This window comes from Cannabis sativa, chromosome 7, assembly GCF_029168945.1.
Source record: "Cannabis sativa cultivar Pink pepper isolate KNU-18-1 chromosome 7, ASM2916894v1, whole genome shotgun sequence".
In the NCBI taxonomy this organism is placed as follows: domain Eukaryota; kingdom Viridiplantae; phylum Streptophyta; class Magnoliopsida; order Rosales; family Cannabaceae; genus Cannabis; species Cannabis sativa.
In genome coordinates, this window is record NC_083607.1 from 54998417 (window position 1) to 55023856 (window position 25440).

General features: G+C 33.8%; 2 protein-coding genes across 3 annotated transcripts; one reads left to right on the top strand and one right to left on the bottom strand.

Annotated features, from left to right (window-relative positions):
* Positions 1-8513: 8513 nt before the first annotated feature.
* Positions 8514-16166, bottom strand: LOC115697939 (small RNA 2'-O-methyltransferase). 2 transcript variants are annotated; one of them, XM_030625115.2, is made up of 10 exons: positions 13678-16166; positions 12620-12909; positions 12384-12473; positions 11455-11909; positions 11092-11337; positions 9976-10895; positions 9745-9893; positions 9542-9658; positions 9286-9411; positions 8514-9138 (listed from the first exon to the last, which is right to left on the bottom strand). In XM_030625115.2, exons 2-10 carry the CDS (start codon positions 12890-12892, stop codon positions 8695-8697), a joined length of 2820 nt encoding a protein of 939 aa, XP_030480975.1. In that variant the 5' UTR covers positions 12893-12909; positions 13678-16166; the 3' UTR covers positions 8514-8694. The 2 variants fall into 2 exon arrangements, with proteins under 2 accessions (XP_030480975.1, XP_030480974.1); XM_030625114.2 differs by having other exon boundaries at positions 9745-9896; positions 13678-16157.
* A 2504-nt stretch (positions 16167-18670) lies between these two features.
* Positions 18671-22045, top strand: LOC115696882 (urea-proton symporter DUR3). Its single transcript, XM_030623770.2, has 9 exons — positions 18671-19126; positions 19224-19331; positions 19421-19516; positions 19608-19690; positions 19778-19998; positions 20123-20385; positions 20482-20720; positions 20860-21512; positions 21595-22045. The coding sequence occupies exons 1-9, from the start codon at positions 18941-18943 to the stop codon at positions 21876-21878; spliced, it is 2133 nt and encodes a 710-aa protein (XP_030479630.1). The 5' UTR covers positions 18671-18940; the 3' UTR covers positions 21879-22045.
* The last annotated feature ends 3395 nt before the right edge of the window (positions 22046-25440 follow it).

Sequence of the window (25440 nt, forward strand, 5' to 3'; positions counted from 1 at the left end):
GATTTTTTTAGAAAAAAAAATGGCTACACTTGTTATCGATTGACTAGCTTAATTTCATACTTAGTTCATCTAATTGTAACAAAATAATTAAATATCATTTAAAAATAATTAATTATTTAAAAATTTATTATAAGAAGAGAATTTTAATTTGTGTAAAAAGAAGTTTAATTTTTGTAAAAAAAAAATAAATTTTATTGTAACTATTATAATTAAATAGCTTAATTGTTAAAATAATTAGAGTAAGGATTTAAATATAAATAAAAATATTATTTATAAATATTAATTGCTAAAAGATGTCTTGTTACCAATTTAATTAATTATTTTAAGAAAATAGTTAATTATCATTAATTAATTCTTAAAAAGGAATGTTTACCTATTAGTAACCTGCTATTATAAGTCAAAAAAAATGTAACTGGTTATAATAAAAATATAACCATTGAATAATCACCCATAAATAAAATTATATAGAATCTTTTTAAAATAGAAATAATAAATGCTTTATAAAGAAAATGTCAAAAAAAATCCTATGTATATAACATTGCATATATTATTTTCAGCATTAATTATACAATTAACTAAATAACTCCAATAACTAATAATTCTAAAAAAAAATAGATAACAAAATAAAAATCCATATTTAATATTATATGTATTGTTTTAAAATATTACAATAAACAATTTGATAGACAATTAGTGATATTTTGCATTCAAAGTCTTCAAACATTCATAAAAAATTGTTCAATCAATTCGAAGGAACAATAGATAGATTCATTATATGTCTGCTGAGCCAATTATTTTCTCTCTGAGTAATCCTTCAACTCATAAACCACTTGCAACACAACAATTCCTCTCAACTGCAATATACAGATTACACTAAATTAAACAATCAAAACAAAAATGATCATATGACAAAAATCCCATCAAAACTAAGTGCTGGGTAGGGGCTTTGGATGGGATCAAGAATCGGGCAGGGTCCCTAACAGGCCCAAAGCGCCTAGCAGGGTCCCTAACGGATCCAAAATCCTATTTTTTAAATCCAAAGTTATGTTTTTCGTGTTATTTGAACCCCGAAGTTCAAAATGTCAAAACAAAGCACAAGATTCAATCTTTTTCATAAAAGGGTCACACATTAATACATCCTAAAGCTATTGAGCGGGTCATAATGTATAAAGACTACTCTAAAGCATGGAAATTAAAAAGTTCAAAAGCTTGAAATTCAATAATGGCAGAAGCTTAATGAACAAAAAAGAGAGAAGAAGCTTTGAACTTACCCACTAAGAAGATGCAGAGAAGATCATCCTAGCCCGCACAACGAGTGTAAACTTTGAGAAAGTCAAACTCCACAAAGAACTCGGGCTCGCAAGGCTATGGAGTTTCTGAGAGAGTTTTTACTCAAAGAAAACAAATGAGAAGTAAGAAATGAAGAAAGATGATGAGGCACTTATATAGTTTCTGGAAAATCATTTCCCCCCCCCCCCCCCCCCCCCCCCCAAAAAAAAAAAAAAAACTTAATGGGGAGTTAATACCACAAAAATAGACAGCATGTGAAAGAGAAAGTGAAGAGTTTAAACATGGGAAAGTGTGCAGCCATCACACGATCTCCCACATTGATCGACGTAAAGTTAATGATTGTTATAAAATCACGTAAGCTGAGGAGACCAATATTTGGCCATGTAGATCTGCACGGTAAAGGGTGTCACAATACCAGGCAGAATGCAAAAGTCCCTATCTGGATAGACGTTAGACATGGACTTGGGGGCAATGATTATCCCAATATTTTCCCACCTAGCGTGGCACCTCCATGTGGCAAAAATTAGAAGATGCATTGGAGACAGATCAGCACTAACGGTCAGGTTAGTGTCGTGCAACCTTCCATCCTTCAAGATCCCATGGTTGCATGGTGTACTCAAACAAGAAGATCATGGAGACTTATCAAGATCCACATCTTCAAAGTTTTGACGCAAGTGCATCCTGATATCAGGGTCAGCAACAAAGTTAGAAATATATAAACACTAGCAGGGTCCTGGCCGGACCTCTAGCTAGTCGGCCAAGGGTGACAACCCCATGCATCGAGTAGCCCCCAAACATGGCTGGCCGGCCAAGCGTGCATGTCATGCTCCAACACTTGTGTTTTTTCCCATAAGCCTTCCAAATCGTCCTTAGCACTCCTACAACTTCAGAACAGTTCAAACTGCCCACGAAAATAGGGATTCTTTATCGATAAATGACAACCCTATTCTTTAGGGGTTATTAGTAATCTATTTCAATTTTAAATATACGATGTAACTTTCCTATTTTCTATGGGCATTTCTATGTAATAGCTTGTAAGCCCTAACATTATAAAAAGGGCATTAACCCTATGTAAAAAGGGACCTAACCTCAATCTCAACCTCAATCTAAATTCATTCATGCACCTAAAAGCTTGGAATCACTAAGGCATAGAACTCTCTTTCTCTCTCTCTCTCTCTCTCTCTCTCTCTCTCTCTCTCTCTCTCTCTCTCTCTCTCTCTCTCTCTCTCTCTCTCTCTTCATACTTCTCACTTTCAAAATACATTCTCATTTTAATACTGAAGAGAGCCATAGCTAAAAATTACAAGGTTCTAGCCTATAATCTGCTTGGTATTATTTTAAGAGTGAATATAACTAAAAGGAGAATAAGTCATTACTTGATCAAAGTGGTCAAACCTCTATAAATTCTGGTGTCTTTATATTTATTATCATTCCACACGTAATAGCCATAAGTGAAATTCGATCCTAGTAAGACTTTGTGTCGGTTGGCTAAATTTAAAGTCAACAAATTGTATTTAAAGTGTTATTTATAATTATTAAGAATTAAATAAATACTTAAATATAATACATAAAAATTTTAATTATTATTTATTAATTATAATTATATATAATTAAATTAAAAAAAAATCACCCCATATACCATTTTTTAACTTTTTTTTTATTTTTACAGTTTGGGTTGCTTTGGTGATTAATATGTGGGTTGCTATGTGGATTTGAGTTGTAATTTAAGTTGCTCTGTTGGTTGCTATGTGGGTTGCTATGTGAATTTCTGTAAAAAAATATTAAAAAAAAACCCTAAATTATAATATACATATATATTAAGTTTTTCAAAAAACTTTAGAACTTAGACATACATTTTGAATTCAATATATATAATATTTATAATATATAATTAATTAAAAATAATATTTTATTTAATTACATATGTATATAATAAGAAAGTAATTAGATCTAAGATTATCTAAATTAAATTTTGAGTGAGATTCAATCTCACCCCTCAAAATAATTCATTATATTATTTTAATTAAATAAATATTTTTAACATAAATCTATTTGATTGCCTATATAAAGGGAGAGATTAAAAAAATTCATATAACACAACAACACACAATTGGCTTTTCTTTTCTTTTCTTTTTTATGCAATTTTCAAATAGCCTACTTCCTATAGGAATTCGAAAATCTTCTACTCTCTTCCTCAAAGTTTCTAGCTACAATCTTATTCTTAGTAATTGAAAAATTGCCCCTAGTCATGTGTGATACCCAGAAAACTGTGAAACACTATATATATACATATTCAAAGAAAAATAAGATTCACGTTCAGTACTTGGTGATACTCTGCAACATAAAGGATTCAAGAGTTACAGTATTGAACAGAATAAGTCCATTATTCTGTTGTGACACTGCTGTAAGTATACTCAAACTTAAAGTGTTTATATTCTAGAAAAGCATGTTCTAGTTTGTTAAATTATTAGTTTATGTTGATGCGGTTTTTCGTCAACTGATCTAAGAAGATCGTAAAAAAAATAAAGAGAATCACAGTGAATTAATTTGACTAATAAAACTGTAATAAATTAAATTGACACTAGGGATTTATAGTAGTTCACCTCCCCCATGTCGTGACGATGATGGGGCTATGTCTACTTTTTATTTTGATTAATTAGGTCTAACACACCAGAGTTATGTTCTCAAGAGTGTGTGGATAAAAATATAACAAAAGATTTTTAGTAGAAATCCTAAACGACATTTATGAATATAAGACTCACGGGAGACTTGATATTCATAAATCTGATCTAAATTAGTGGTTGTAAGGTTCTTGGGAAGAATAAATCAATAAAGTGTAAAGAAATGTGTGTATCAATGGTGTTTTGAGGTCTGGTGTCAACTGAGTATGGTGGACTTCAATGGAAAATATGAAGGAATAAGTGTGGTGTTCTTGGCTGCCATCAAGTGAGTCTCTAAGAGAGGTTTCAGAAAAAGGATCCAAGAGAGTCCAAAAGAAGATCCCCCTTTTAGCCTCTTACTTCTCCTTATATAGGTTGTAGAGTTTGTTAGTGATCCCCACATGTCGAGATGTCTCTCTAACAAATTCCGTATACCACTCCTTTTAATGAATAAATATTACAAGAAAATAAATATATATAAAAACCTCCTTGTTTCTAAGCAAAAATTCCACAAATATTAGGAAAGTTATTATTTTCGGTTGAGGATGCACCAATTTGAAATGGAGTGATGGGATATCCCCTCTATACTGGAAATGCATGATATTGGCAATAAATACTGAAAAACATGTGTTTTGGAGTGTCAATGCTCGCATACAATGCCACATGGGCTGTGGCATTGTCCTTCAACAACCCTCACTTAACCACATTACTCAATTCCCGAGTAAAATGTACCAGTTTGCATTTTGAGCCAATTTTAGACTTGATAACTTCAAAATTGGGCTATGACTATGATACACTATCTTTCCAATGCAAGTTGAATCAGGTCATTTGGATAAAAATTAAGAGAGTTATGCCTATTTTACTGAAGGCAGATTATGTTGTCTTGTACCAGTTACGAGCACTGACATGGCCAAATGGAAGTGCTCGACTGTGCATGTTCTCGGACTCCTCAGGGTGTGTTTTGACTTTTTTTTAATGGTGAATCATATTTTGGGGGTCCCAGGACTCAAAAAATTCATTCCGATGTCTGAAACCCTAACGGGAGACCATTGCCACCAGCTGGAGCCAGGAAGTGGCAATGGTCGGCCATGGCTTGTGGGAAGCCATGGGTGGTGTTTTTTTTACTTGTATTTGATACATGGATGTTGAAAATACAATTTGTCCAATGAAACTCCTTTCCTTGTGTAGTGGCCGACCACTGCCACTCTGTTATGGCAGTGCCCATCGAAATTGATGGGCACTGCCATTTCCTTATGGCAGTCGTCGGATAAGGACTTTATGAAGCCTTGGGTGACTTTTTTCACTTTTATTTGATACATAGATGTTAAAAATTTAACTTGGCCAATGAAACCTTTTCCTTATGCAGGGCCGACCACTACACTCCATTGTGGCAGTGGCCATCAAAATTGATGGGCATTGCCATTTCCTTATGGTAGTGGTTGGCCAAGTGGTTTCTATACCACTTGGTGACTTTTTTCACTTAGTTTTGACATATTATCGGTGAAAATGTATTGTTGGAAAAAAAATCTCACTTCCCCTCTTCATGGTCGACCACTGCCATCTCCTTGGGGTATTGCCCATCAAAATTGATGAGCACTGCCGTTTCCTTATGGAAGTGGTCGGTTAGGGTAAATCCTAGGTGAGAAATGGTTTCTCTCACTTGTTTTTCACTCCTTGGTGTTGAGGGAACCCATTTGAATAATTTTCCCTCGTGGTTTGTAAGGAGCGACCACTGCCATTCCCTTGTGGCAGTGCTCGTCAAAATTGAAGAGCACTGCCATTTCCTTGTGGTAGTGCCCATCAAAATTGATGGACACTGCCACTTCCATATGGTAGTGGGTGCATATGCCTTTTTTCTTGAGGATTTGATGTCGTTGACTTTATGCACAAACCCAAGTCATATTTATGCCTAAATGAGTCAAGTCCTTGTTGGTTTCCTTAGCGGATTGAGATTTCTAGGGTGAAAATATTCATGTGGGTCCATGAATCCTAGTTTGGGCACACTTGGGTGTGTGAGTCTCGACATTAAATGGTTGGTCGATATTTTCGAGTCCTCTAGAAGTGTCATGGGGCCCTCAAGAAGGATGTCTTAATTCATTTGACATTTTTATAAGTCTTGGTCAAAGTTGCAAGATTACTTGAGTGTCTTCAAAGTACTCTTGGCATGTGGGTCCTTGTGCGAGAGTAGCCATTTTATTTTTTTGGCGAAAAATTGGGTATAACAGTTTATAATCAATATATGTGATAGTAAATAAGATCCTGATAAAATAAGTTCCAGCAGCTAGCCTTAGAGCATTTGGTAATTTTTACTTTCATGCATGAATATGTTTAAAACAGATTTACATGTTTATATGTGATTTTGATGCCATGTGAATTGTTTGCAAATTTGATGAATTTTAGTGAAATTTATGCATATTTCTATAAAAAAAAAAAATTATTAGGCTTGTTTAAGGCTTTGAAATATTTAGAAACTACTTTTCATTGAAAATTATGCTTAAAAAATTGGGGTTGTTTTGGGTGTACTTAATCTGCGCGCATGGGCCTTGGGACACCTCGACTGAACCATGTGCTAGTGCTACCCCTTAGTTCATTTCATGTCTCAGCATGCTCAAGGTCACACCATCTCGGCATCCCCAAGATGCGGACCCTCTCGGCATGTCTGAGATCAAAACATCTCTGTATGCTCAAAGTCACTACATCTCAACATGCCCAAGATAGGGACCCTCTCAACATGCCCAAGATCATAGCTTCTCGACATGCTCAAGGTCGCACCATCTCGACATACCCGAGATGAGGATCCTCTTGGCATGCCAAAGATCACAATGTCTCAACATGCTCAAGTTCACACCATCTCGACATGCCCTAGTCTTCGCCAACTTGGCATGCAAGACATCTCGGCATGCATGCATAAGGGCATCTCGGCATGCCCTAATCTTTGCCAACTTGGCATGCATGCATAAGGGCATCTCGACATGCCTTATTTTTTTGCCAACTCGACATGCATGCATAAGGGCATCTCAACATGCCCTAGTATTCACCAACTCGGCATGCATGCATAAGGGCATCTTGGCATCCCCTAATCTTCACCAACTGGACATGCCTCTTCGTGAGGTATCCCAGCACATACATCATTGACAACACCTCGATAATGTGTTTGACACTGAGCGTCTCAACCATGAGCTATTACATCCCTCAACAACTCCACCAACACTTAGCTGTGAAATGCTCCCTAAGTGTTGAGAAGAAAATCATTGGACAAAGAGTCGAAAGGACGAAGTATGCACGCGGTCGAGTACATGTAAGGATACGACCACACCACCTGCAAGGCTTGAATTTCAATGGAAAGTACAAGTAGTGGAGGCACCCTGCCTACACACCCTAACATCCCGACAAGGGGTACGTTGTAACCGCTACCTCTGCGCGTTGGGACCACCTGACACCTTACAGCCACTACTTGGCACAAGACCACCTCCTACAACTTGTTACCTGTAGGAGTACAATGTCCTTGTCACCTTTGGACCACTAGGGCATCATCTTGTAAATAAGAGCCAATAGAACTCATATAAATACCTCATTTAGGATTTGAAAATGGGTTGGAAAATCTTTGTAAACAAGACATTTTTGAGTGTAATAGAAATTCTTACTCCTCCATTTACTTTCAGCAACTCACTTAATATTCTCAAGTTCATTTACATTTATTTTCATTCTAGCTTAACTTTTAATTTTTGGCCATAACTTTGTTGACAAAAACCAATCATCAACAAAAACCATTCGCGCAATCACGTCGAGGCAAAGAAGACAACCTGCAGCACAAAGAAGAAATAAGAATGGCAAAAGAGGATCACCTTATCTTAGACCCCTACCAAGAACGGCCCAAATAAAAACCTCTTCGTTCAAATTGAAAGAGTAGTCCACAAACAAATTGAGGCAAAAACCAAAGTGAACCATCTTTCATTGAAACTCCCAACTTCCTCACATGGCAGCGAAGGTAAGACCATTGACATGCTCATAGGTCTTGGACATGTCATGCTTAAATACAAAGCCCTAATATTACTTTTAAATTTTCTCTTCAAATGGTTAACACATTCAAACCAATTATAGTATTATCAGTGTTCAACCTACCAAGAAAGAAAGTACTCTGTTCTTCAAAAGTAACCAAACCAAAAATTTCCTGCAATCTGTTTGTCATAGCTTTAGCAATAATTTTGTAAGGAATATTACACAATTTAACAGGCCTAAAATCTAAAGCTTTACGAGGAACCTCAACTTTTAAAATAAGAGAAATCAGAGTCGAATTACGATCAACAATACTACCATTCTCATTCAAAAATCTCTATCTAAAATCTCTATCTAAAATCTTTACGATACCATTATTAGAATATAAATTTTCTGTTGGGCATCTATGAGATTATTGTCATTAATCTTCACATAAAATCTTATTATAAAACTAAAAGCCAATTGAACGAGCTACAATCATTTGCTCATGTGTTCAACCATTAATTTATGTCAACAAAGCTCGAAATGTTGTTTTAAGCAGGATGAACATTTTTCTTCAAAATATTATAAGTTCAGAAAAAAAAAATATTTATCTAGTAGAATTGATGATTAAGGCAACTTTTGTCAGCTAACTTCATAGAAACTTTGGTCAAACGAACTTTATCATTAGTTATAGAAATCTAGGAGACAAAAACCAAAAGCTAGGAATCGAAATGTTCATTTCATGTGTGGTTTGTTAGTGAAAGAGTCATAATCTAGTGCTACCATCCCATTCCCACACAATGCTGCAATGATTATCAGCCACAACAGCAGGTGAATCATTATCAGCAAGAGGTGGAGTTGTTCCCTTTCTGAAAACAGCAATCTGGGAGGCGAAACCGGGTTCCACTTCACCGGAACCACCGACCCCACTGAACTCAACGCTGTAATTGTGTTTAGTGGCCAAGTCTGACGCCCACTGCTGGAACTGCTCTCTAGTCCACTCGAACTTATGGTCGTGATTACGAAATTTACAGGCTTGAGACTGAGTTTTGTCTTCTGGATCTTCTTCTTGGTTTGATAGATTAGATCTCTGGAGTATGACATTGTATTCGTAGTTCGGAGTAGAAACAATCAGAATCTTCGGACAAAAGTAACTCAACACAACGTCACCAAACAGCCATGCTTGATCTTCCTCCATATGCTCAATTACCTATAGCATCATTAAGTTTAATAAAATGAATAAGTGCATAATAATTGCACAGTTTACTTAGTGTTATAAACTAATGATAACTAATTTTTTTGGCCAGGCATGTTGAAAGTACAATAAATATCAAATCTCATACTCAGAAGGCATTACCTCTAAACAAGTACCAATATCAAAACCACACAATCGAGGATCGAATTCTGTTATGGAACCATCGTATAGAATCGCAGACTTTATACCAGCACAAGCTTCATTTGCATTTAGTTTAGAATGTAGTATCTACACCATTAACAAAAAAGATGGTGTCAAATGGATGTCTTAAGAGCACAACAAATGACAGGGAGTGATACAACTTATTTTGCTAAATTTTTTAAACACGAATAGCACAAAAGCGGATAATGAGACGTACTTTTGCTGCACGTATAAGACTTTTGTGAGAAATATCAACGCCAACAATTTTTTCAAGAGAAGTCTGATAATTCAATAAAGAATCCAACAAACTTCCAGAGCCACATCCAAAATCAACCTGCAACAAGTGAGAAGAAGATCAAACTACTGTTGTATATTAAGTAATGAACATTGAAAAATATGGAGAAACACATATTCAGTTACCAAAGTAGTAGCACAGGTTTGCCTGATGTGTTGGACTGCATATTCAACTCGCTGCTTTGAAAGCGGGGGACTAAACAGTGCCTTCTCCATTCTGTCTTCCAAAGGTTCTGTTACTTGATATAAAGTTATAGTGTACTCCAAGCAGCAGTCTTCTGCATTACCGAAAGTCAGATTAAATACTTCGGCACAAAAGTACATTGAACAAAAGAGAAAAAGAAGAGAAAAACTTACTTGCAGACAGCAAAGAAAGAACCCTTTCAGAATCATCCGTGGCAGCTAAAATTAACTCTTGAGAATGCACACCCATAGGTAAAATAGCTGACTGCCCAACAGTCATTAACATAATAGCTGCTTCAATTTGGTGTATCACTGAACTAGATCCAATCTCAAACTCAAATTCATCATTGTGTTCAAGAAGTTCTTTCGTGTTTGTACTTTTGATCACCAACATCACTGAATAACTTATACACGCTAACGATCCATTAGATGGAGATACACCAGAATCTGGGCCACGAATTTCTTGTCCTGGCATAGCATTTGATTCATCTCCTCTGGCTTCCACAGTATCACCGTATAAGAAAGATTGAATAGGCCGACAAAGTGCAAATGCTTTAAAAAAGTTTGTGGGATTAAATTTAATGTCAAGTTCATCGGCAGAACTATTTAGTCTGATTAGAGGAGTATTGAAATTCATAAAATATGCATCTAACCATATAAGAACTTTCAAAGATACATTCTGATAGGAATCACTCTGCTTCTTGTAAGATTCCTTTGGGGAACACTCTATAATCAAATCCTGAAACTTTGAGTATATCTTAACTTCACATCGAAAGGTGCCTCCTGATTCCACTGCTTCCTTAGAACCAGCAGCAACTATGCTACCATTTGCATGGTCTGTCCCTTCCACAGCTGAGTCTCTCAACTTCAATTTTTTGTGTGAGCCCGATGTCTCAGATGGTGCTTCAGAGATACTGACCAATGAGTAAACAGGTTCAAAAAGACGGTGCTGGCGGCAAAATGTACAGAGGATTTCTCTTGGAAAGGAACCCCTCCAGTTTGTCCTCGTAGTATATGCTGAAGGTAAATGAGCTGCAAGTATTGCTCCTCTCGATAACTTGTAAACTCCACTTGGTACCTTGTTCAAAAGCATCCTGTAGTTGCAAACCAAGGGGTAACTATACAATGCCGTTTCTAGACAACTAAGGCATTAACATATTAAAAACATTAAATCAATGGGGAAAAAAAAATAGCAGCATTAAAAGCCAAGTGGAGAAAAGTTTCAGTTGAACGAAGTCTATAACCACAAAAAAGGAAGAAATATTGATTTAAGAATCAATCATAGGAGACCTGTAATATGATTGCAAGGTTAAATCTTCATGAAAAAGCTCTTTATACTTCCATGTATATCCAATGGATGCCAAAATTGCATCACCATATATAGCCTCACCAGACAAGCAACTTGCCCATGTATTATAAGATTCTTCAGAATGCATGTCTGTTTTGGCATTTGAATGATTAGAAGGCAGTTCCGACACATATATCTCTGAAGTAGCAAAGTACACCCTAACCTCAGAAGAAGCTCTACCAATGGGCCTGTGGACCAACAAAAATCAATCATTACTATGAACTACGGATAGGTATTAAAAAAGCACACAGTACAACATCAATCAGGTTTCTACATACAATTGTCTACTCTTTCACCCAACCTACCTTGTCATCAAAACCTTAGAAGCATCCATCAAACCTAACTGATTTGCAACAGCATCCAGGTAATATCCTGATGAAGAAACATCAAGGTTTACGGTGTAAGCTGTCTTCTCATTTGAACATGGTATATATACGGCTCCAACCGAGCAACTTCCTGGAGAGACAGATTGTTGCATATCTAAATCCATAATTTCAAGAGGGTATGGATCTTTCCTCTTGACCCAAAGCTGTTCGTCAGAAGTATCAACGATCTCAGATAATCCAGCAACAGCCTTCTTAACATAAGATATGCCCATATATGGATGTAACTCCACCTTAGGATCTATTGACCTACTTAGATTTGAGACTTTTGGATCAATCAAAGCAATGACTGAAACAGGGACACGACCGTAGAGATCACCTTCTCTCTGCAAAACTGCTCTGAGGTGACCACTTAGAGGATGAAGAGTAGTTAGGAACTGAAACAGTGACACATAAATATCAACAACAGCAAAAGAAAGTAGAATACAAATTAATCTCAATGTCGAAAAGAAAAACAAAAACAAAAAACTCACAACAGCAAGTAATCGAGAGCCAACTGAGGTCAATTGAATAGAACATAACATAGAAGTCATCCTCTCTTCACATAACATAATGTTCTTGTTCAGTTTTGGATAAAAATTTCTTTTGTTCAAAAAAAAGAGAGAGAAGAAAAGAAAAGACATACAAAATACAGCACTAACTTACCCAAATGAAAATGAAATTCAAAGCAAAAACGAAAAATACAGTGATTATCAAATATGGAGAAAAAATTAATCAAACCAGTCATATGATAATTGAAAATGTAACATATATAACATTATCGAAAAGTTTCAATGAAACTAATAAGAATCAAAACAAAGTCAATTCTCGAGCAAAGAATTACAAGCATCAATAAGTTCACAAAAACCAACCTCATTTGAGAACGAAAACTTGATACGATTAACTAAAGTGTTCCATGGATCTTCTTCAGCAATGTTGTAAGTTAAAGGATCAATACCCAGCTGCAACCAAAAAACAACTGTTAAACATAAATATTTTGTAGTATCTAAACCTCCTGATCCATGTATCAAACAGTAATTACAGATAAACATTTATAATGAAATTAAGGACAGGGTAATATGTTAAAGATAGAAATAAAAAAGGAAACCTTTTGTAAGGCCAATTCAGAGGCTGCTTGCTCAGCTTCCTTCTTCTTCTTAAATGTTCCTGACCTTACAGAAATCTCAGGGAGCTGCAATGAGCAACGATAAAGGCAAGGACCTCTCTGTATAATAGCCAATCCCGGGCATTCATTTTGATTAGATTCCTGTACTTCCTCAACCTTATAGCAGGCATCATTACCAAACTTCTGATATATAATGGCCTTAGGAGTGAGGACACTCTTTCTCACTACAACATCTGTAGATTCTCCATTTTCCATAGCTAACCTCTAGGAGTCTGATTATATGAATTGGTACAACAAAAATATTAGCAAAAACCTTGTTGGGTATCACACATTGTTAATTTCAACATTAATCTAGCTATCATAGTTATAAATTAAAACTACAAGTGCAGAATAACAGCCACAATTCCTTTCCCAACAATGTACTACTCTTTTCCTAAATTCTACCTATGATTTGGTAATCAAATCATACTCAATCATACAAGCTAAATTAAGTAAATAGATAAAATGAGAGTGAAAGTAGCAAATTCAACTAAACATGACCATCATTTCACTAAAATTAACTTTAGAATATCTTTTGTAAATGGACTACGACAGCATTGTATACCCACAATCTCATCATCCTCAGGCAGCAGATTCCTCAAAATATAGTATAAAACAGACAAACAAAGAAATAAATAAATAAAATAAAATAAAAAAACGAATATATAATTCAAAAATCAGCAAGGCAGAAGCATCTATCAAATGATGAGCGTTAACTTATCAGAACTATTTTACCAACGGCATGAAATTTCCCTTATGATCAGATAACAAAGGGTCTGAAGAAAAAGAATTCACTAATGAAAATGAAAATCAAACAATGCAGTAAAATCCCAGAAGCGAAAAAGCTCAAATTTTTGGCAAGAAATGAAAAGGGTTTTTGAGCAGAATAAAAACAAAGTAATTCCAAACTACAAAACGTCAAAAGAACTGTGAATGAAACAAGTGGAAGTAATACAAGAATCCATAGAAGAAGGATGAAGATAGAAAGATGAGACCTTTACCTGTTCCAACATAAAAAAAAATAAAAAATAAAAACAAATGGGAAATGAATGACTGAGAATTGTGATTTTGCGGTGTCGTTCTTGGGTGGGTTGGGAGTGAGCTTTGGGGTGGAGTTTGGTTTGGGAATTTGGTATTTAAAGGGAAAGGAGGGAAACGTTATTCCTTCCGCTTGCTCTTTTGTTTGTTTTTTTTTTTTTTTCTTTGAAGAAATGTTTGTGAGTCTTTTATTCTTCCAACACTACACAACTTGTGTAAGAAGGCAAAAAAGTTCACAGGGAATAATAATATTAATAAATAAAAACAAAGTCCAAACTTTCTCACAAAGGTTAATAAAAGAAAAGTTTATGGTGCTACCCCATTCTTTTTTTTTATTTATTTATTTAAGCGTTTATATATTATATCAGCATAACTTGGAACTCGAACCCAGGACTTTCAACACACACGCACCCCTTATGGCCACTTGAGCTAGCCTCAAGTGGTTATGGTGCTACCCCATTCATAATTGGAAAATTTTGTATTACAATTTTTTTTAATATTTGTGGAATTATTTAAGATATTCTCTAAAATGTTATTTAAAAAAAGGCTAATTAAGATTTTTGCTCCCTGAATTTTGACATGTATCAAATCATGCCCCCTGAACTTTGACATGTACCAAATCATGCCCCTGAACTTTTAAGGTCGTTAAAAATGCCCCCTGAACTATTGAGATTGTTGGATTTAAGGACTTTTGTCTAATTTCATTCAATTTTACTATTTCAGTGATTGTTTATGTACTAAACTATGCTCCCCAGACTTTGAAATCTACCAAATCATGCCCCTCGAATCTTGATATGTACTAAATTATGGCCTCTGAACTTTCATCCATGTTAGACTTTTTTATTAAAATTGGAAAAAAGTCCTTAAATTCAACTATCTCAATAGTTCAAGGGGCATTTTTAACGACCTTCAAAGTTTAGAGAGCATAATTTGGTACATATCAAAGTTCAGGGGGCAAAATCCTAATTAGCCTTTAAAAAATAATATATTTTGTAAAATTTAAAAAAAATATTAACGCAATAAAATCAAAAGTAAAACAGTGTGTTACACGCATATTTCTTTTAATTTATACGTGTGTAAAGTAAATTATTTGAGTACTGCTTTTTATATTTTAAATTATTCTAAATTTTTTAAAATTTAATAAATACCTTAAATAACTATAAGTTTATAACATATATTAACATAAAATAATTAGAGTAAATTTTTTTCTTTGAATGCTGAAATAATAGAACTTCCATTAGTGCACATTTTTATAAGGTGCACTTAGAAGCTTCCATTAATACATATTTTGAAAAATATCAATTGCAACTCAAAATATTATATTATTTCAGTATATCTTCTATATGTATATTATTTCATCTACTTTAACATTTAAGAGTGTATTTTAGTCTAATTTTATTTTTTTTATAATTGTATACATTATAATTATTTAGAATTGTTGTAATTTTTTGAAAAAAAAAATAAAAAATTTAAAGTGCCAAAAATAAAATTTTAAAATTCTTTGTTAAATGAATTATTAGTTTTTTTTTAACACAGAATAATAATTATTTTAAGTTTACTCTTATGTATTTTAAGTAAATAAATAAGGTCAATCCTATGGTCTCTCATGGGACGAAGTCCTTTACGTGTGAGATTCATATTTTAGGCAAGTGATAGTTGTTGAATTATATAGGAATCTTGTACTTGTTTAACTTTTTACTTGATATAACCGGTTAGGTGAAACTAGTTGAAATATATAATGAAATTAAAAAGAATCAATTTTTATTATATTTTTGTGTTTGATTGTATTTTAAAATGTTGTAAATTCATTCTAACATTTATTTATTTTATTTATTTATTTTTTAAAGGAAAACATGGTAATACTATTAAATTAGATCAATTGTTATGGGAGTACATAAAAATTTAGGACAAGCATTTGTCTAAATACCTCGTCCCCACACCTTGCACAAATCGGCTGAACTAGTATATTTCGTTTAATAAGTTGAGAGTGTGCTCGATAATACATCCAACACACAAAGATTTTAACCTTCTGTGGCACCCTCAAATTCAAACACCATTCCACCAAGCTCAAATTCAAGGTTGAGCACCCCTTATTCTCATTCACCAAATCTAAAACCGTGAATATCCACTCCTCATAGAATAATAACCATGTGAATTGTAGTGCCAACACCAACCATCCCACAACACTCACTTGCCAAAGAAATACCAAGAATGACATTAACATCCATCAACAAGAACACCTGTAATAACGCCGTAATATTCCACACACCACCTGTTGTACTAAATTCTTGAACCAACCAATCAACCTCTGGCCTCGAAGTGATGGGACGAAATGTTCTAGGCCTAGGAAGCCATGGATCTCTAAAAGCGACAATACTAGTTCCATCCCCAACGGTCTTCCTCAACCCCTTACGCAAAAGCTCAAGCCCCCAAATCAAACTCGACCATAAATGAGATGACCAATTTCAATCCTTCGCCGCCAAAATAGATGAATGAGGAAAATATTTATGCTTCAACACCCAACCAGGCAACGAATCAGGATCCCAAAGTAATCTCCACACTTGCTTGGCCACCATAGCTTGATGAAATAATTCCAAATCCTTGAACCCCAATTCTCCTTTCGATTTTAGTTGACAAACTGTTTACCAATTCACCCAAGCAATCTTCCTCTTGTCACTTTTTGTACCCCATAACTGTAAAATAATAAAATCTTATAATTTAAAAGTGCAGTACATAATATAATGGGTAATATATAATTAATATATCAATTTTTACTACTGCATATTGTGTCATTTAAAAAAATAAAAAATTTAAACAAAATGTGTTAAAAAAAAATAAACTAAATATATGTATCTAAACTACAAAGCAACATACATACAACTAAAAAATTGTTAGAAAGAATTTAAAATATACACCATAAAAAATACACATTAAAAAACAACTAAAAAAATAATTGTTGAACCAACAAATATTCTGAAAACTACTTAAAAATAATTGAAAAAATAATAAAATAAATGCACATATATACAACAAAAAATGTGTGGAATAAACTAAAAATATACACCATAAAAAATGCACATAAACTAAATAACAAATGTGCAAAAAAAAACATAAAAATAACTGTTGCCCCTGATTTTGCCCAATATACATGGACCAACCGGACAAGGACACGTGGATCAAACAGCTTAACAATTAAATTATTTGCTAAGTCTTTATGTAAATAAGGCCGCATCCGGGACATGCCTCCCGGAGAAGACATAAGGAGCCCCATATGCTCCCGGAAGCCCGAGTAATACTAAGGCATCTCCGCGAGGTGTCAGGCTTCCCCTGAGCAATCAAGTCGCATTTAATGCCGCATGGGAGGAAACGTGTTGGAACTGCTACACGCAATAAAGTCTGACGGCACAACCCCCAATCTGCAGCTACAAAGTAATGATCATTTAAGTCTATCGACGGCTACACTGTGAAGAGTCACATCAGTCAAAAGACAATAAGGACATTCCACATAAAAGCCCTACAGCACCTAGGGATTTGACCATGCATTACTCATGGTATATTCATTGAGAATGCCCAACTTTATGGATACTTACAGATACACTTGTACAATAATTCTGGGGATCACCCCACCAAAAACACTATAAATACCCCCTCAAAGCTCATTAAATGGGGTGAGAATCTTGGGTTGCATAAGAGCAAGAAGAGTAAATACTCACCAAGAACATTCTCTGTATTTACAAGAGTGAAACACTCACTAAATACATTCTCTGTATTAAATATATCCATAAATAAGATAGACTCGTGGATTAAGGCTCATTAACCACGTAAAAATCTTTCTCTAATTTTCTTACAGCTCTATAATCTTATAATATTTTATTGGTTGCCGAAAACCTTGGTCAACAATAACTATAAAACAACTATAAAATACCTAAAAAATAACATAAAAATAACTATAAAATAACAAAAGACAGCTATAAATCAATAAAAAAAACAGACATCAACCTTGTTCAAATATGCAAAATCATTCATAAATTAATTTCGAATAAACTACAAAACATCCAAATAAAAAATACTACTTTTTATTAATCATGCGAGAAGGAGAAAGATATAGGAGAAATGTTCTTAATTTTTTCTAAGATAGAGAAAGAGTGTTAAAAAATATGAGAAAAAAATATGAAAAAAAAAATAATAAAATAAAGTTTTGTGAGAGTGACAAAGTGTTTGAAAATAAATATATATAAAAATGTACACTTATTATATATAGAGAGAAAGATGAAAAAGAAAAAAGATAAACAAAGAGAAGAGAAAGAAAAAAAAAATAAGCCAAACTTACATAAGAAAAAAAAATAAGAGAGAAAAAAATCAGCTAAGAAAAAAAAAAACAAAGAGGTATAAGAAAGAAAAAACAAACTTTATAGAAGTTTTAGTAAATAAAAAAGAAAAAACAAATAAGTATAGAAAATATAAATGTCAAAATTTATTTGTCAAAGTATAAATATAAACTTTAAATAAATATTAGCATACTATGTAAATATTCCAAAAAAAAAAATACCATCAAGAGGAAGAAGCTGAGGAAGAAGCTGAGGGGCTAAGAGCTCAAAATAAATTTTGAATATTTAGTAGCAACAAATTGAACAAAATAATTTTTTTTTTGGGAGAGTAACAAAATAGATTTTTTTTTTTCTTTAAAATAAACCACTTTTTAATTAAAAATAATAATAGTAAATGAAAGTCAACTTTTCATCCAAAGACTTTGCATTGGGACACTAGTGATCACCCAATTGGTAAATCAAATACTGACTCAATAAATATCTACCAATCATAGTCCAAATTGACGATTGATTCGGTAGTAACAGTTGGTTGATTCCATCTCTAACAAAATAGATACTAAGAATCTAATTTATTAATTATTCAAAACCAGTACTAATAACTCATTTTAAAACAAACAAAAGAATCTTATTTGTGTGTACACAACAAACAAACAAAAAAACATGCCTCATGTTGTAGTGTAAACATATCAAACACTGCCATAGAAAACTTCTTACTTTGACTCATCACTTTGCGGTGGTAGTTGAGTCCACAAAGATTTTTCAGTTCTTCATTTTATTTTTCTTCTTTTTTCATGATCTTAATGAATTAGCAAGAATACAAATTGGGTTTCAAGCAAAATTAAGAGAAACAAAGTAGGTTAGAGCAAAAACTTGTGTCAAATATAGTCTGAGTTTCTCAATGGCAGCCTCCCATTTACAGTGTCCACCATTTGGTTTCTCAGAGAAATACTACCATGTTTCTGGGGATGGAAGCTGTGTGAGACAGAATAGTTTCTTTGAAGGCAAAGCTGTGCTTAATCAAGGTGTGGGCTACTCAATTATTCTTGGTTTTGGTGCCTTCTTTGCTGTCTTCACTTCTTTTCTGGTACCCTTTCTTTAATAATCTGAGAGATTTGTTTTATAATAAGTTACAAAGTGCAAATACATAGTTTGATTTTTGTTGTATTGGTTTGAATTATTAGGTGTGGCTTGAGAAGAGATATGTTGGTTCTCGTCACACTTCAGAATGGTTCAACACTGCAGGCAGAAATGTTAAAACAGGACTTATTGCCAGTGTGATTGTATCCCAAGTAAGAAATCACCTAAATCCACCACATATTTTTTGTATACTAAGATTGATATCAACATTTAGAGACTTTTTTGTGAATGATTTCAATAGTGGACTTGGGCAGCAACAATCTTACAAAGCTCAAATGTAGCTTGGCAGTATGGAGTTAGTGGACCTTTCTGGTATGCTAGTGGGGCTACAATTCAGGCATGTTCACACCAATTTTACTCTTAAAAATATTCAATATGGAAAACCCCTTTTACACAATGTGACTTTACATCTTTGATTACACTGATAGGTGCTCTTGTTTGGTATAATGGCTATTGAAATCAAAAGAAAGGCTCCTCATGCTCATACTGTTTGTGAAATAGTAAAAGCTCGGTAGGTGATGCAGGCTGCAGCATTGATGATCTCAAACCAAAATATATAACATACAATTAATTTTCATGAGAACATTTTCTTTTTCAGATGGGGAACTGCAGCACACATTGTCTTTCTTACTTTCTGTTTTATGACGAATATTATTGTCACGGCCATGCTGCTTCTCGGCGGTTCTGCTGTGGTAAATGCACTCACAGGAGTAAACATTTATGCTGCTAGCTTCCTAATACCCCTTGGAGTAATTGTTTATACTTTAGCAGGAGGATTGAAAGCTACCTTCTTGGCTAGCTACATACATTCAGTTATAGGTGCTCTCAAATTCTATTTTTGTTGTTGTTGTTCTTGCCAATTTTTCTGTTCTTTGATATTCTTTCATTCTTTTTCTTATAACAATGTCTTGCTCTTAGCCTGTAGTTTGTTATTTGGTTTCAGTTCATGTGGTTTTGGTAATATTTGTCTACCTTGTATACGTGACGAGCAGCGAGCTTGGTAGCCCGAGTGTCATACACAGCCGTCTACTAGAGTTGGCTAGCAAATCAAGAATATGTCAGCAGCCAATATCTCATCATGGCCAATCTTGTGGTCCTGTTACTGGAAATTACAAAGGATCATACCTAACAATGTTGAGTTCTGGTGGTCTTGTTTTTGGAATTATCAACATTGTTGGAAACTTTGGCACTGTTTTTGTTGATAATGTAAGCTTCTCAACTAATTTCAAGCAATACCAACATATGAATTACAGTTCAGAACTTAACCAACTTTCATTTTGAATATTTATTGGAAAACTTTAGGGGTATTGGGTGAGTGCCATTGCAGCGCGGCCTTCATCTACTCACAAAGGATACTTGTTAGGCGGGCTGGTTTGGTTTGCGGTTCCATTCGCTTTAGCAACATCACTTGGTTTGGGAGCTGTAGCCCTTGATTTGCCATTATCACAATCTGAAGCAAGCCATGGATTGGTTCCTCCAGCCACTGCCATTGCTTTGATGGGGAAAGGAGGTTCTGTTCTCCTACTTACTATGCTTTTCATGTAAGTTTTGTCTCTCTTTCATTCTTTCATTGAAAATATTGTTAAAATCTGCATATTAAAGTTCAGTATATTGGTAGTGTGAGTACCTTGCTTGACATGGTCTTGAGCTATGAGTTTTGATGTATGCTGCAATGAACAGGGCTGTGACATCTGCTGGTTCGTCGGAGCTAATAGCAGTCTCGTCGCTATGCACGTATGATATCTATCGAACATACATAAATCCAGAAGCAAGTGGGAAGAAAATTCTCCAAGTATCAAGGTATGTCATCTTTGGCTTTGGATGTTTCATGGGACTTCTTGCAGTGATACTAAACAAGGCTGGAGTGTCACTTGGTTGGATGTACTTGGCAATGGGAGTGATCATTGGCTCAGCTGTTCTTCCCATTGCTTTCATGCTTCTATGGAGAAAAGCAAATGCAATTGGAGCAATCCTAGGAGCAACTTCCGGTTGTGTTCTTGGGATCATAACATGGCTTTCAGTCACGAAAATCGAGTATGGAAGGGTGGATCTCGACACAACAGGCCGAAATGCACCAATGCTTGCAGGGAACCTTGTCTCAATACTCACTGGTGGAGCAATTCATGCTGTTTGCAGCTTTGTGTGGCCTCAGAACTATGATTGGGACACAACTAAGCAGATCACAGTTGTTGAGAAGGAAAATAGTACTGAGCTTCCAGGTGAAGAGTTCAATGAGGAGAAATTGGTAAAAGCAAAATCATGGATTGTGAAATGGGGTCTTGGATTTACTGCTGTCATTGTTATATTATGGCCTCTTTTCACTCTCCCAGCAGGTAAATTTCTAACAAAAGACATATTTCTCCAAGTTTCTATATTGATGATCAGTTGTTTATATCATTTTTGGGTTTTATGCAGGGCAATTCAGTGTTGGATATTTCACATTCTGGGCAGTCATTGCAGTTGCATGGGGAACCATTGGCTCAGCAGTGATCATTGCTTTGCCATTAATTGAAAGTTGGGCAACCATAAAGAGTGTCATTTTGGGAATGTTCACAAATGATAGACTGATTGAAAAGGTTGATGAGTTAAACTCTAAACTTCACTCCATCATTCTTGCTATGCCAGAGGCAGAGAAGCTTTATCTTCTTGAAAAGGAGAAAGCTAAGAAGAAAGAAGCATTTGAGCTTCATGATGACTAAGCTAAGTCTTTGAGAACATTTCATGACTCGTGTCATTTTTGTAAATAAATTCATTTTTCTTTTTGATTTTTGTAAATGAATTAGTGTGATTTTCTCTACGCCTAAAACACTTAAATATCGGTATATTGATTGAGCAAAGAAGACGAGAAACGAAGCTACTTCTCTAATAACCCTATTGCTATTTTTTTTTCTTTCTTGTAAATGCATTTTTAAATTTTGTTTGCTTCCTTACAAGAAAGGCCAGGCTTCAAAGTTCTTGTCTTTTATTTGCTTTAACATTTTGGTAGTTATAATTTTATCTGTCTCAAAAAGCTGAGTTGAGAGTTATTAATCCACGATCAACATAGTCATGGCCCCATTTTTTTTAATTGTATAATTATTGCCAAACCTTACCATAAAATTAATAATTAATTTATGACATATAATAACATTTTTAAATATTATGAATTAAAAATTTTATTTGACCTAATTTAAATTTATTATATTCAAATAATTTCAATCTATCATCTGACATTTAGTAACACTTTTATTTTTAATTTTTTAATCACAAAAATAAAAGTAAAATTTTTATTTATAAAAACAAAAATATATTTTATCACTATTTTTATTTTTAATTTCAAAAACAAAAAATAAAAGTATGTTCTATAACTTTTATTCTTAATTTTGATTCTTAATTAAAAAATTGAAATGAAAACAGTTTTAAATAACATATTTTTGGAAAATATTTTTACTTTTCTAATTAAAAAAAATAGAAAACTGATTAAAAAATTATTGCCAAACGCACCCTAAAAAAAGTACTAATAATATTTAATTACATGCAAACAAAGTTTAATTAATTAGGCCTCTTAGCTAGCTTCTTCTGATTCGAGTTTTCTTCTTGTTTTTCTTCATCCTTATTTTAAAAATAATCCCAACTTCTTGATCAATGACTTCCTAAATAATAAGAAGAATTGATGTACCAATCGAAATTTTTTTCATCATATGTGCACGACTTATTTTCGCATTGCTTTTTAAGTTTCAAGAAATACTGAAAGTACTCATTAGGATGAATAACTTGCGACTCAACCTGTGTTAATTATCATAATACAATATTAGTTAGTTTATATCATCACAACTACGTTTTATACCACAATCGAATTAATAAGATGCCAAATACAAATAAGCAAGTAAATTAACCTTTTCAATTAGAGCTAAATGAGCTTTCCTTTCTTTGATTAATCGTTGTAAGTTCGCTCTTTTTTCATTTTCTTCTCTTTCATTTTTTTCTTTTTCACTCCTTGTCTTTTCGAATATTTCCCGCAGCCTTTTCTTCAATTTCTCATCGACTTCAATCTTTGTAGCTTGGTAACTTGAGTTGGCATGCATAGATTTTGCATCAAGAAGAGTTTTCTTGAGAGGACATTCTATTTTTTTTTTTTTTTTAAAAAAAATATATAGGTTAATAATTTATCATTAACTCTACATATATATATAAATTAATATTAATTAAATTAACCAATAACCTTTTTCAAATGACGAAGATGGAATTACAGTCTCACTCGCAGAAAATATCGGTTTACGATATAGAGTTGACGTTTTAGAAATTTGGGATTTCCCGTCAATAAATTGTTTCATTTCAGATTTGTTCAGTGATCTTTTCTGAATATGTTTTTTAGTTTCGGATTGATTCTCCACCTATGTATAGAAATTAATACATAAACTATTAGAAAACGCATTTATATTTAATACATAAAAAAAAGGGATAATTGCGGCAAAAATCCTCAAAAACTTGAGGTTGATGCCGATTAGTCCTCAACCTCAAAAATTGGCGGTGAAAATACCTAAGGTCTCAATTTTTGTTTGTCCGTTGGTCCTTTTTCTAATGTATCCGTTAAACCCAAATAAAGTATCACGTGTCAATTTTTTATTGGTCTAAATAATAATTTTAATTAAAAAAATTTAAAATAAAATAAAAAACTAAAAAATATATTTTAAAATTATAAATTTATTTTATTTTATATTTTTTTTTATTCATCTTCTCCAACCAGCCACCAAAAACTAACCCTACAGACGTCATCTTCTTCCGCCTCTTCTTCCCTCTACATTCTCTAAGATCATCAGATCTCCAAACCAGATTGTGGGCATCTTCGGCATCGTAACGCCCAAACGAGCACCACCACTAGACGTAGCACCCCTTGAAACGTCAATTTCGCACTCTGCCATTCCCAGTCAGACCTATGCCCAATCGTCTATCACTACAGTTCTTCTCTTCTTCGAAGACCAAAACCCAGAGAAATCGAAGACCAAAGGATCTCACTCCCGAACCACCAACCCTCTCTCCTTTTTCAGATCTGTTTGCACCACCAACCATCGCCGCGCCACCCCTGGAGTTTCGCCTCCGGCGGATGGTAGTAGTGGTGCCATCTCGGAGTCCCCGTCGCACTGAACCACCCCCAAATTAGGTAACCCGACTTTCTTTTTTTTTTTTTTTATCAGTTATATATATTGTGGAAAGGGATGGGTTATATATTGTTAAAAGGGATGGGTTATACCAATTTTGCAAGTTTTTGTATTTGTGTCAGTTCTACATTTTTACATATGTAGGATACGTTGAGAAAAATTCACCCTCCGAGACCAGATTGGTATGAAGAATTCTATGCTTCAGTTCTGGATACGAGCATGAAATCTTATGAAGCTGAGGTGAGTTCCTAATTTCTTTGAATAGTATAATGTTTGAATTTTCTCCAACTCTCAATTTTGGGACAAGAATGAAATTTTTCCAGGATTGATTGTTTTGGTTGGTATATACATATTGGTAAGATTGCAGGTTACAAGTCTGAGCTGTTTGCTAATTTGAGAGGAAAGGCTGAAAGAGTGGTAGAGATTGGGATTGGGACGGGTCCAAATCTTAGGTACTATGGTGGAGATAAAGGTGTCCAAGTTTTTGGGGTGGATCCAAACAAAAAGATGGAGAAATATGCCAAGTCTTCTGCCATTCTTTGGTTTGCTTAGGTTCAGAATTTTAAGTTTATACAAGCAGTATGTTCAATTTGTCATCTGAAATTGCATTTTGTGTTTGTTTGTCTTAGCAATGGACCATAAGTTTTGTTTTTAAGACAGCTATATATGAAACTGTTATATCTTAAATTAAGAAATAGTTGCAAATGTTTTGTTTAATTATATTTTATTATTATTTTCTGAATAATCGATTGATATGTTATATATATATATTATATGTATTTGTGGTTGAAGAAGATGAATAATAAAAAAAGAAAAGAAAAAATAAAATAAAATTAAATAAATTTATAATTTTAATATATATTTTTTAGTTTTTTATTTTATTTTAAATTTTTTTAATTAAAATTATTATTTAGACCAATAAAAAATTGACACGTGGCACTTTATTTGGGTTTAACGGATCCGTTAGAAAAAGGACCAACGGGCAAACAAAAATTGGGACCTTTATTTTCACCGCCAATTTTTGAGGTTGAGGACTAATCGGCATCAACCTCAAGTTTTTGGGGACTTTTGCCGCAATTATCCCTAAAAAATAAACATGTGCCCTAATTAATATATTTAATTA

What these genes read in the sequence shown, in the direction of transcription:
- LOC115697939 (XM_030625114.2), bottom strand. Translation starts at nt 12,892, where the DNA reads ATGGAAAATGGAGAATCTACAGATGTTGTAGTGAGAAAGAGTGTCCTC. An exon ending in CTGAATTGGCCTTACAAAAG is followed by an intron (nt 12,474 to 12,619) that starts GTTTCCTTTTTT and finishes TTTTGGTTGCAG; the next exon opens with CTGGGTATTGATCCTTTAAC. An exon ending in ATATTGGTACTTGTTTAGAG is followed by an intron (nt 9,139 to 9,285) that starts GTAATGCCTTCT and finishes ATGATGCTATAG; the next exon opens with GTAATTGAGCATATGGAGGA.
- LOC115696882 (XM_030623770.2), top strand. Translation starts at nt 18,941, where the DNA reads ATGGCAGCCTCCCATTTACAGTGTCCACCATTTGGTTTCTCAGAGAAA. An exon ending in CCAGTGTGATTGTATCCCAA is followed by an intron (nt 19,332 to 19,420) that starts GTAAGAAATCAC and finishes TGATTTCAATAG; the next exon opens with TGGACTTGGGCAGCAACAAT. An exon ending in TGTGAAATAGTAAAAGCTCG is followed by an intron (nt 19,691 to 19,777) that starts GTAGGTGATGCA and finishes TTTCTTTTTCAG; the next exon opens with ATGGGGAACTGCAGCACACA.